The sequence below is a fragment of the Corvus moneduloides genome, chromosome 1 (genome assembly GCF_009650955.1).
Source record: "Corvus moneduloides isolate bCorMon1 chromosome 1, bCorMon1.pri, whole genome shotgun sequence".
NCBI lineage: Eukaryota > Metazoa > Chordata > Aves > Passeriformes > Corvidae > Corvus > Corvus moneduloides.
Genome location: NC_045476.1, coordinates 128620181 through 128632425, shown reverse-complemented (window position 1 = coordinate 128632425; position 12245 = coordinate 128620181). Strand labels below are relative to the sequence as shown.

Below are 12245 nucleotides of genomic sequence, written 5' to 3'. Positions count from 1 at the left end.
TGGCGCTTTAAATTCATTTTCACTCCGTGTTCCTTGGATCTTATCCACCTGCTTTGACTTGAAAGAATTGAATGCAAATTGCTTCCTTCTCATGGTAGTCTTCTATGGTGTAAGTCATGTGAACTCCAAATATTGACTCATTTCCTTGAAGTATTGCAGCCTGTGCTGCTTTGGATGGTTCTACATTCTGATTAGCCAGGATGGTTACAGTTGTTTAAAATGCCACTGCTTACTGCCTTGAATTCATTATATATTTAATAAACGTTTATTTTAATGCTTACAGTGAATATTAGCCTTTGGATGTGCAGATCCTTGTGGAATTGAGAATTATGTATGTGCTTTTCTGGCAGGTAACATCAGTTGTTTAGAATACAGTATAATGGGAATGCAATATGTACTTGTTCTTGAATACAATTCTGATGCAAGAATGAAAAAACAGAATGAGAGATATATTAAATACTTTTAGGTGTGTGGGGTTTACCTAGCATAATATTTTGTAATGAACTTGTAAAGTATTTTTCCACTTTATGGTAAATAGTTTGCATTTTTCCCAATAGCAAGTTCCATAAGAATTCTTTCTCCAGTAATCTAATGTACAGTTTGATGTTGATATCATAGAACTTAGCTCTCTGTAGTGTTCCTAAAGGTAACAGTTTAATTATTCCTTACCTGATGAGAATGTAATCCTTGATTTCTGCCAAAGTATAACTCTAGAATATTTATACTTCACTTAGTATGACAGCATATTTAGGTAATCAGAAGGAAATAATACCTAAAGATACCCACTTGAAATTTAGGTTATTAGAGATGCCCTTCAATGCAGTTAACGTTTAAATCATACTTTGAATTGGTACAGAAGGGTAAACAATGAATTAGTCTTAAGTTGGAGTTTTGTTCAGTGTTATAATCCAGTATTGCCCACAACACCTGCCTGACCTACTTGGCCATTTTGATGTTGCTGTTTGGTGGTACTCACTGTCATTACAGAGAGATTTGTTGATTTTATAGTTGTAAATGAGATTAGCTGGTTATAAGGTGTCAAAGGAAGAAGGAGAAAACTGGAAACTAGCTTGGTTTTTAATAAAAACTATGAGCAGTCTGAAGTTCAAATGACATGTTAAAGGAGTGAATTAAAGCTGGAGAGGTGAGAATGAAATTATGAATGCCTGTTGTGATGGTTTATCTCTGGCCAGCAACTAAGCCCTACACAGCCTCTCACTGGCTTGTATCAAAGAGAGAAGTGAAAGGGTAAAAGTGCAAAAACTTTGGGTTGAGATAAAGATAGGTTAATTAAAAAAAAAGAAAAAAGAAAAGAGGGAGAAATGACAATGAAAATCAAACCCAAGAAACATGTGTGATGCAAAAAAAAAAGCAGGAGCTCACCAGCAGGTGACCAATTACCAGCCAGTCAGCAACAGGCAAGCTGCACACACACCTCGTGCCCTAGTTTTTTATTTCTGAGTGTGACACCCTGTGGAATGGAATATCCCTATGGTCTGTAGGGGTTGGCTATTGTGGGTCTGTCCTCTCCCAAGTCCTTGGGTATCCCCAACCTGCTCGCTGGTGGGGTGGAGTGAGAAACTGAAAAAGGCATTGACTCTCTGTAAGCGCTGCTCAGCAATAACTAAAACATTCCTGAATTATCAACAGTGCTTCCAGCACAAATCCAAAACACAGCACCATATACAACCTACTGTGAAGAAAATTAGCTCTAACCCAGCCAAAACCAACAACAAAGGTCTTAGACATTTTCAGAGATTTCTTTGAAATTACAATGGCCTGTAGAAGTGTAGATGAAATGGAAAATGTTGAAACTCATGTACGTGATTCATTTTACCTGCTTGGTGAAAAAGTTGATGCATACCATTGGAAAACTGGAAAATAATTTATCTCTGTGATCAGCTCTAGCTTCTGTGGGCAAAAGCTTCATGTATTTCCATTAATTCTGTGATAGAGATGTGTAAAGAGATCTTCTGGAGCTGTGTGTCAATGGGAGATTCAGAGGGGTTTTATTTTGTCATTTCTGCTGCACTTTTAAATAATTGCAGTTAGTTCCATTTTAGCACACGTGATTGTTTCTCTGCCATAGAATAATCGGAGCTATTTTTTGTAGTAATCTGTGTTTGCATCACAGATAATACACAGGAAGCTGTTGTCCTTCCCTACAGTTTTCATCCCTTGTTTCAGCATCTTACATCGTCTTTATTTCTTCCCTTCCAGAATGAATGGTGATTCTGAGATAATAAGCTTTTCCAGCTCTTAGATCCTCTCTGCTGCAGTTTCAGTTGTGTGTTTGGAGAGAGGGAGAGCAAAATAAGGAATGTTTTCAAGCCTGGCTTAATCATTCTTTTCTAGCTAATTTTTAGTTCTGCAGGGATTACTTTTTCCCATTTAAAAGAATGCATTGGTCGGTGTTCTGGTTCATTGTCTTTTAACAGATTATTTATCTAGCATGAGAATTGTTAGTTACCTTTATTATGATCTGGTTTTCTGCTGATAATGCTTCTTGAATTTTTGTATGCTTCCTACTGGATGTGGTTGATACATGACAGTGAAATTGTACTGTGATTAACTTGTGTTCTGGCTTGGAGAGCAGAGGGAGCAATCAGACAGTGAAAGAAATTAGGTTTCCTCTGTTCTCAAGGGTAAAAGTAAGGTTCAAGTCTGCTGGTTTACCTCATTCATACTAATAGTATCATATCATCCTTCTCTGCAATTACAAATATTTTAGTCTTGTAAAAATAATTTACATCAGCCACTGTAAGAACCTTTCTTTTTATTTAACAAAGGTTATAAAATCAGTAGTTTCACATTGATAGACTGAGGCAATGCTGCTTGAAATGGTAGTAACATTTCATTAGATTGAGACTTCTGTAAGTTTTTTACTTCTGGTCAGTTTTGTTGGAAACTTTAAACTCAGAAGCAGTTCAGTTTTATCTTTTGGTTGATAATGTTGTCTGATGGACAGACTTCAGAGTATCTCAGGGAGCAGAGTTCCTGAGTGTGTATGCTAAAGTGAGAGGTAAAATAATGGAAGGTATGAAGATGCTGGAAGGGAGGAAGAGAGTTTCTTCTCCTTTCTGTTGGTCAGGAGTTTGTCTTCAAGCAAGTAAAAGGATTGAATGTCATAATCTGGGAGGAAGGTACACTTTACTGAAACATTGCTGACTATGAGTTTTATTGTTACTTACTGAGGAATGCATAGTGTCTGGAATATGGAATTATTTTCGTGTTTTGTCTAGTCCTGGGTAGCAGCTCAGATTTGATCAGCTTCTGGAGTAGCTGTTCCTGGGATGAACTGCTGAACCTAACCTCTGGGGCTTACTGGGGGTAAATATGAACATCAGTCTTACCAGAAATAAGATGTAGATTTTAAGTTGATGTGCATTCCATATGTTTAGTTTTCTTGATGTTGGGAAAGTCAGTTAGTAAATGTATTTGCTGCTAGTGATCTGTGATAAAATACCAAGCATGAGAAGCTGTGTTAGGTAAGTGAATCAGTATGACCATGTGAAATGATAAATGAAGGGTAGGATGCAGACAAAGTGTGTTTTTCCTACGTGGGAGCTTAGTTAGAAATATTAAGTTGGTGTGGTTTTTGTCAGAATCAGTCCATGCCACTAGTTTAAGGCTTATATACAAAAACCAAAGTAAAGTGTTTGGTTTAGTTGATTATGGTTTTGCATGTTTGAACAGGACTTGATACTGGAATAGATCTCCTGAGAGGATTTCTTAAAAACACACACACACAAATATATATTCATTCATGATCCTGTACAGTTTATTTCAAATATGTATTGCTTCAGCACTGGAAAACCTAGGCTTTATGAAATTCCCCATGATTTAAGCATGCAAAATGACTAGAGAATAGACAAGACTAGTCTTGAATCAAAGATGCTTCCTAAAATAAGTTCCAGTAATTTAAAATTATTTTGAAAATGTATTGTTAAAAATTTGCTTGAAATAGTATGAAACAGAGGTGCTACACTTTTTTCCTCTCCCTTAGTCATTACTGTGGTATCTAACACTGTTTAAAACCAAGGGTGATAATTGGTCATTAAGATTTCATATAAGAACTAGCAGTGATGGATTGGTTGGTTGTGTTTGTGTATAATCTGTGTTTATCAATAGTATATACCTTATATACTTCATGGGTAAATTGATAGTTCTAATAATGCTTGTGTTTTCCGTATTATTAACATATACGTCAGCTGTGAAAGAGCTGGCCAGTGTCTTCACTGAAGCATTCCAGGGATGTGATGTTTAGCTGGCATGACTGGATGCAAATCTCAGCATCCAGTTTTGAATACAGATTTGCAAAGTACTTATGATACAGTTTGCAATCAATGCAGGTGGAAAGTAGAGGTACTTAGGAAACTGTAAGCATGTATTTTCTGTTTTATAATAATCCTGGTTTCAAATGTTTGCCTAAATAGTTTTGTTTTCCAGTAGTTTTCTGTTATTTAATTTTATATATGTGCTTATGATACCATTTCTATAACTATGCCTTTGTTTCATTTTACAGAGGAAATAAAGGCTGAAACAGAAAAGCAAAGGTATGTGATAGTTCATTGTATTAAGTGATAGTGCTTTTAACATCTTAAAATGTGTACCATACTTATTCTGCACGGGGAGTATGGGCTTACTTGGAAAAGCATTTTCAACATATTTTGGGTAGTTGGTGGTATCTGGAAATGTACAGGTAGTGTTCCTTTATGTGGCTGGCTGTTCTGGTGCAAGGCATGGGGCTTGGGAGAAGCAGCAGAAGGTAGCTTAGAGGGAGCAGGGTGGTACTGTCTGGCCAGGCCGCATAGGAAATGGGGATCAAAGTTGGAAAATATCTTTGTCGATGGCACAGAAATTTCTTTCAGTGTATCGGTGGAAGAGCCTTGAAGTAGATTCAGAGAAGGGGGAAGATTGCAGATAAGACTTGAAGTGAGTGATCAGTGGGAGGAGACTGGGGTGAGGAAGTGGGAATGAGCAGAGAAAAGTAATGTAACTGGAAAAGATAGTGTCTGGAAAGGACCTTGCTAGGGAATAGGTGTAGATTTGTGAAGCAGTTCCTCTGCATGTGAAGGTAAAACCAAAAATGGACATTCAGCAGTCCTTTGCTGCCAACAAACTTTTAAGTATTGCTAAGCTGTGGAATATCATACTGGTATTTCATTACATGGTCCACAGGATCGTCTTCTTACGCAGTGTACATTGCTAACTCTGAGTCAGGGCCGTGTGGTGAGGACTGCTCATACCACTTGTTGAAAGAATTGGATCAGTGGGTGAAACTGAGGATGAAAGTGTTCTTAAGCAGATGGGTACTGCTTGGGGATCTCTGTTCTGCCCTGTAACTGGATTTTGGGTTTCGGCAAATCATTTAAACCACAGCTGTCAGAGTTGGATGTTAATGATTTCTCCTTCATCTCCTGCATATTTGAGCAGAAATCTACAATTTTGGTTTGGAAAATAGAATCACTTCTAGCTGGAATAAAGTCAGTGGGAACTTTGTTTCAGAAGATGTAAAGGAAAACTTAATATCAAATATGCTGAAAAATTTAGTCTTCCATCTTACCAAATTGGGCACATAAAACTTAGTGGGTGCATCTGATTGAGACTGTGATTTGCTTTCCACCAGCAAAATAAAGTCAAGACAATGAGCTCATAGTAAGATTGTAAAAATAAATTGAATATTGATGTAGTGCTTAGAAAATGTTGCATCCAGCAGTACAAGATTGTCTCAGAAAATAATAATGTGAATTTATAATAGGTTTTTCTTAGAGTGGTATAAATAAAGCAGAAGTCCACATTGTGAAGCATGATAAGAAAAAATGCTTTACATTAAATATTCAGTGAGAGATATTTGTTCTGGGCACTGAATATGGAAAAGTAATATCCGGTCCTGTAGTTAAATACCATGCTAAAACTAATGAGACCACAGAATTAAAATCATTTCTACAAATATGGTTGAGCCATTTCTGGACTTCAGGTGCATAATTTCTGCCCTATTAATGTCTGAAGTTGTGATTTTTTGGAGGGAAGAATGTGTATGTCTTATCTTCCTATATGCATTTTTTAAATAGATTTTGATTTCTTCAGTGCTGTCTTTATTTTGACAATAGCATTTTGCTGCTGTGAAGGCTTTGCTGGACTTGGAAACCCTTAATGGACTTCTCTATTCTTACTGTAGAGTCAAATTTTTTAGGTGCAGTAGAATGTACTGTTTTTCTAGGCCCTAGAATAGAGAAACTTCTTAGTCTATTAAATTATTTTCAGGTTCTTACTTCTGTAATTGAGATTCAAATACCCTAATAAGGGATTTCTAATGATGAGTCTTTAAATTTTTCCAGTCCCTGTTCAAGGTAACTGATCTCAGTTAACCTGGAATGCACTGAAGAACAGGATCCACATTTCCACTTTCCAGAAATTTTGCATGGACAACAGCTCCTTTTGTTCTGCTATTTGTTTTTTAAACAGAACTGGTATTTGATGGTGGGGTGGAGGGGAAGGGAATAGAAAAGTACGAGCTGATTTATGTAACCATTACACAGCAAATGCTGCCAAAATAATTTTCCAAATCCATTGTTTGATACATACCTTAACCTTTCTCTATGGCTAATGCATAAATATCAGCATATTTCATAATTCCCATGCTTTGTAGATGCCTTGGTGGAAGAAGGTTTTGGGGATAATTTCTGGGTTTCAAAGCAATTCACTGACATTAAGCAGAAAAGTCCTTTTGAGTTTCTCTTCTCTCCTCCCTGCTATCCCCTTCCCTTACATCATGAGCAGTGTGATGAGCTTACTGAGTTGCTTGTCCAGAGACGAATGTGCATCATCTTCCATATTTAATATCTTGCCCATTTTAAAATAGCTTTCAATTAAGAGAATTAAGAGGCACTCCAGGCTTATGCAGTAGCTTGCTGTGGTATGGGTTCTTCATTTTTGGAATCTCATCATGGCCTGCTCCTTGTTTTGAACAATTCTAGGTTTATTTCCAGAGTGCTCTTTTTAACTTAATTTTAATGGTTTCAATGGACATAATCACTAGATGAGGAACAGTCTTGTCATAAGACATAAGAAACAGATAACTGTCCTTTCATTCCTCAGAGTAAAGCTTTTATAGGAATATCAGAGAGGTTTAAGAACACAGAAGAGTCATGTACTTCCTCTGCAACTTACCTGATTAGGGTGTTGTTCAAAAGAGCTCTGCTTCCAGCAAAACAGTACAGGGCAGTAAATAAAGTTGTGCATCCAACAGAAAAACAAACCTCTGCTTTTTTTCAGGAAAAAACGTGAAGGGATAAATTCTTAAACCTTTGAAAGAGATTTAGTCAGTAAAAAGTAGCGTCTTAATACTAATTATTTACTCTTAAGACTTAGAATTTGGGTGCCCTTTTTAAGCAGCCTAAACAAGATCTGTTTGAATGTGGTGACAGATACCATCTCCAGCACAATCCAGCCTGCTTCTTGAAAAGCTGAAACTAATTTATATTGATTAGTTTAAGGCCCACTCCATAATGCATGGGACTGCAATCATGATTTGGATTTATAATAAACTCTTAGCAGTTCATCTTCTACTTCAGGAACATGAAATTGAATGCATTCCTTGAAGCATCTGATTTAATTTGGAACATACATAGGAGCTGTATTTGAATGAAGTTGTTCTATAAAGATCTATTTGAACTACTGCAAGAATTCTGTAAGCCTTCACTGCAGACTATGACGTTTTTCACTTTTTTTAATACTGCTTATCAAGTCTGTGTAAGATAGCGTAGTTTACCTTTTATCTAAAGATACCTATGTGTGCACAAAAAAGGTTAGGAATGCTTTATGTAAAGGTGATGAGTTATTCTGTGAAATGAAAAATCAGAACATCTGGCTTTGAGCCAAAGTCAAACTGCATTGATGCACTGAAATTAGTGAAAAATGACCCATTCTTAATTATCCCTTTGTGGTAAGTATTACTGAGCACAACCTTTCTAAAAGTGCTGTAATCAATAAAACTTGAACAGCTCATAATTTTCTTGCTTTTGTACAGTTAGTAATTTCAGATAATTTACCCAAGTGCGATACATTGGTAACCACTGAACTCTTAAATTAAGTGGTGTTACCTGAAGCCGAGATTAAGATAAAGGTTCAGCTTGTTTTGCTTTGTTTTGTTTTGTTAGTGTATTGCTTTTGGAAGTCTAGTAAGGGGAGTCCTTTGGTATTTGACAGGAAACAGGTCTATGCCTCCAAACCAGCACGTACCACTGAATATCCCTATAGAGTGCAGATGGGTCAATTTGCCTGCTCCACAAAGGAGCCATGAAGTATAAAAGGTGTTAACAATACTTTATGTATTACTGTTGTTAGAAGTTAGTCTTTCCTAACATTAATTTTCTTGATATTTTATTTCATTCATAAACATTATGGTGGTGAGAACTATTAATGTGATCACTTTACAGTATTCTAATACAGTCACTCTGTTTAGTCCCCCTCATGGAGAAGCAAAGTCTGGTTCAAGCACTCTTCCACCTGTGAAATCAAAGACAAGCTTCATTGAAGCGGACAAATACTTCCTACCATTTGAATTGGCATGCCAGTCCAAGTGCCCCAGGATTGTCAGTACATCTCTAGATTGTTTACAGGTCTGTATGAAGATGAGCTTTAACTATCAACTGTGAAATCCTGTTGCTTTGGAGGGGGAGTACAGTTATATGTGATAATTAACATAATGGGTTTTTATTATTTTACTTGATTGCACACACAGCCAAATAGAATGTATTTCTCACAAAAGATGAATATATGCCTTATTTTTGTAGTTTATGTATGTGTTTCTTTGTGTATATATGGTTTACCACAGTTACCTGTTAGGATATTATGTACAGCTACCTATTTCCGTGTGTTTAAATATGTGTTGAGCTAGCAAAGCAGGTATAGCATTAGCAAATTCATTTTATGCTATTTATAACTGCAATAAATTATTTTCAGTTTGACTCTAGTCTCTCAAAACTCTGTGGCTCCTGTAATGTTTTCAGAAGAAATTCTGCAGCGTTGTATTTAGCCATTCATTCCACCAGAGTAGCCCAACAGTGAACTCCGTTTACAGTCACAGGCACATGCGTGCCTGGCCTGCTCTCATACCATGATGCTGCTCTGTGAAGCATGGGGATTTACAAATACTCTTGTGCCTAAAGTGTTCAGAAGAGGATTCTACTAATTTTGTAATAAATTCCATTTCTAAGTATTGAAGACCTAGGGAAAGCAAAGGATACTAGAACACTTGAAAACAGAAGAAACACTTAAAAACAGAACACTAGCTATTAGCTCAAATAGAAAGTATTTGCAGCTGGTTTATCTGGTATGAAAAACATTTGTGTGTTGACTACATATGAAGACTTGTGTGATGTGAGTTAGTTTTTAGAATCCTGATTGTTTTAAAATATTGTTAACTGATAAACAAAACCTTTAATGTTAAACTTGCTGACAAACTTACAGCAGTTGCTGAGTGAAAATTTAATAAATCTGAAGGATATGTAAAAAAATCCTTGATGTTTTATGATACATGGGGTAAAATGTGCTGTTTTAATTATTCTGTGCAAGTTAGAAATATCAAGTGAATTTATTTATTCTAACAAAAAGCTGGCTTAATTTTTTAAGCTCTTATTTACATGGGTTTTTCTCTTCTCTCCAGAAACTTATAGCATATGGGCACTTGACAGGCAATGCTCCAGACAGTACAGCTCCAGGAAAAAAACTAATTGATAGAATTATCGAGACAATATGTGGCTGTTTTCAAGGCCCTCAAACAGACGAAGGGGTTCAGCTACAAATAATAAAGGTAACATGTTTAATACTTCCTATATTTATAGTTGTGGCAGCAGGAAGATATTAATGATCTCAGAGTTCAAAAGCAGAAGCGCTTATTTTGTAAATGTCGTGGTAGTGTTAAAATATTTTCTTGATCCTGTTTCTTGGAGGTGGAAACTCCCTATCCTGTGCCCTTCCCCTAATTTCGCCCACTGCATTTTGGGCAAACTCATGGTTATGGCCTCAAGTCTTGTACATAGACTACTGGCTGAAATTCATTCACAGTAGACCTTTGGAGCCTCTAATTGTGAGGAATTACTGTCAAACAATCCTGCACTCCCAGTGGGGGAAATGTTAATTAAGCAGCAGATTTTAAAATCCGTTTTGGAATTGGTTGATAAAATGCAATTAGACCTGGCAGTTGGACATTACCATGGTAGCTTTGTGCTGCTGTGTCATACACTTGCTTGAAGGAGGTCCAGGGTTTCTTTCCACAGGCTATATATATAACTGTTGCATGTGGAGTTTGTACAAATGTTTCTGGGGAACCTGTTTCCTGATTGCAGCCATTAATTATGGGTATTTGTTTCAGGAAATTGCTATGCCAAGTACTAGAATTTAGCTGCCTAGTGGAAATGTGGTACCCTGCTCCTGTAACAGCAGTCTTTGAATGGCTGCAATGGTGAGCGGCAGTGAAGAAGGCAATTGAAGTTAATTAAGAGAAATGGAGTGTTTGTTACCTCATAATCTTGTGCATACGTATCCTGAGGCATTGGGTTTTCTTGCAGACTGTATTTACTTGTTTTAGTGCAAAGAACATAGTTTGTTCTTCTCTTCCTTTTCATAGCTCAAACCTTCCCTGTTCCTTTTTTGCACTCCACTTCTCCAGCAAATGGTTGTTACAAATGTTGGTTCATGCTGCCGTTTTCTAGATTTGTTGTTTTGTTTTGCCCAAGCGTTTAAGATGTTTTTCATCCTGCAAACCAAAGTTTTCATTGATTTAAACTTTCAGTGGCTGAAACTATTATAACTCTCTCTCTCACTGTAATACCATCTCTCTGAATGCTTTCTTATTCCAGTTCTCCCCGCCTGAAGGGGCTTTAAGAGATAATACTCCTTCTGTCCAGTAGAACAGTTGAGAAAGTAAATTATTCAACAATTGTAAAATGCTTGTAAAATTTAGTGCCTTAATTTTTTCACTGTTTAAATTTAGCTGATTTCCATGTTAGAGCAACTGGGAAAGTGGAGAGTACTGTTTTGACTTTGACTCCATCTTTGTCCAATACACTGAACACTATAAAAAGCTTGAAAATTTTAAGTAACCTTGGCAAAGACCAGAAGTTTTGGCTTTTGAAGAACAATGAAACTGCTAAGTCAGTCATATTCTCTTAGGCTTCATAACCCTTCAGTTCTGAGATGAATGTGGACCCTGCTTCTCCAGTATGTTTTGAAGGATGGATCATATATCTTCTTAGACTCTTCTGTGGTTCTGGTGATTAGTATGGTGTCTGAAGAATTTTAATTCCATCAGGGAGATAGAAGGTAGCGGACCTGGATCTCCTGCTTTTTTGTGCTGGTGTTCCCAGGCTGTTACCCACAACATAAGTGGCACTCCCACAGGGCAGCTGCTTCACCAAGACCACGGTGAAAGATAAGAACTTTGGTCACTTGGACACCTTCCTCTCTGGAGGATTGTCTTGGTTCTGCATGCAGAATGGGTGGCCCTTGCATAGCGTGCAGCCCTCACTCTGGGATCTGGGAGCCATCATGGGGTAAGAGTTAACATGCAGTGCTGTTTCCTCGTTAACTGGGTGGCTTTCCAGGGGTGGAGTCATCTTAAGCCAGTTCCCAGCTACCAGAGCCACTTAGGCATTCTGAAAATCCCTTTCTCCTGACTGCCAGGGAAATAATCTTGGTGACACCGAGGAGTATAATTTGTCTTTTTTTCGTTATCTAAGCTCTAGAGTCATGTTCTGCAGTAGTTTTGATAGAGGCCAGTTAAATTTTTCTGCTCCTATTTTCGCTTGCATGTTCTCTGTAATGCCCTTGTTCTTCATCTGCAGACTCCGTGATGAACCAGACTGGGACGTTGGCCTTTCCTTCCTTTGCCTTGTAGTTTAGTTTGATTTAGTGTAATTCTGATGTGAAGCCATGCAACTTTCTTGTGTAGCTGTTGTAGTGGGGATTGTTGTGGCAGAAACAATGCAAGTAATTAGACTGCTGATGCAATTGAAAGTGGTTTATTCAAATTGTTTGAAATAACATCGCTTGATTGAATCTTTCTGCCTCCAGGCTTGCTTTCCTACAGCTGCTGTGGCATTTGTGGTGTGAGTGCAGACTTGCACTGACGGTTGCAGAGGTCTTGAAGTTCTGTTTACATGTTTTCTGGCCTTTTGGTGCCTGAAGAACTAAAATTATGACAAAACTTGTATTTTTTTTTTAAATCTGTAAAGAAGGAA

General features: G+C 37.2%; 1 protein-coding gene across 1 annotated transcript in view; it reads left to right on the top strand.

Moving 5' to 3' along the window:
* The window catches only part of ARFGEF1 (ADP ribosylation factor guanine nucleotide exchange factor 1), an 87230-nt gene that overhangs the window by 21582 nt on the left and 53403 nt on the right, over nt 1–12245 (top strand). The window contains exons 2-4 of the mRNA XM_032127073.1: nt 4526–4556; nt 8468–8624; nt 9671–9817. Of these exons, the coding sequence (XP_031982964.1) occupies nt 4526–4556; nt 8468–8624; nt 9671–9817 (335 nt within the window). The remainder of the gene's footprint in view (nt 1–4525; nt 4557–8467; nt 8625–9670; nt 9818–12245) is intronic.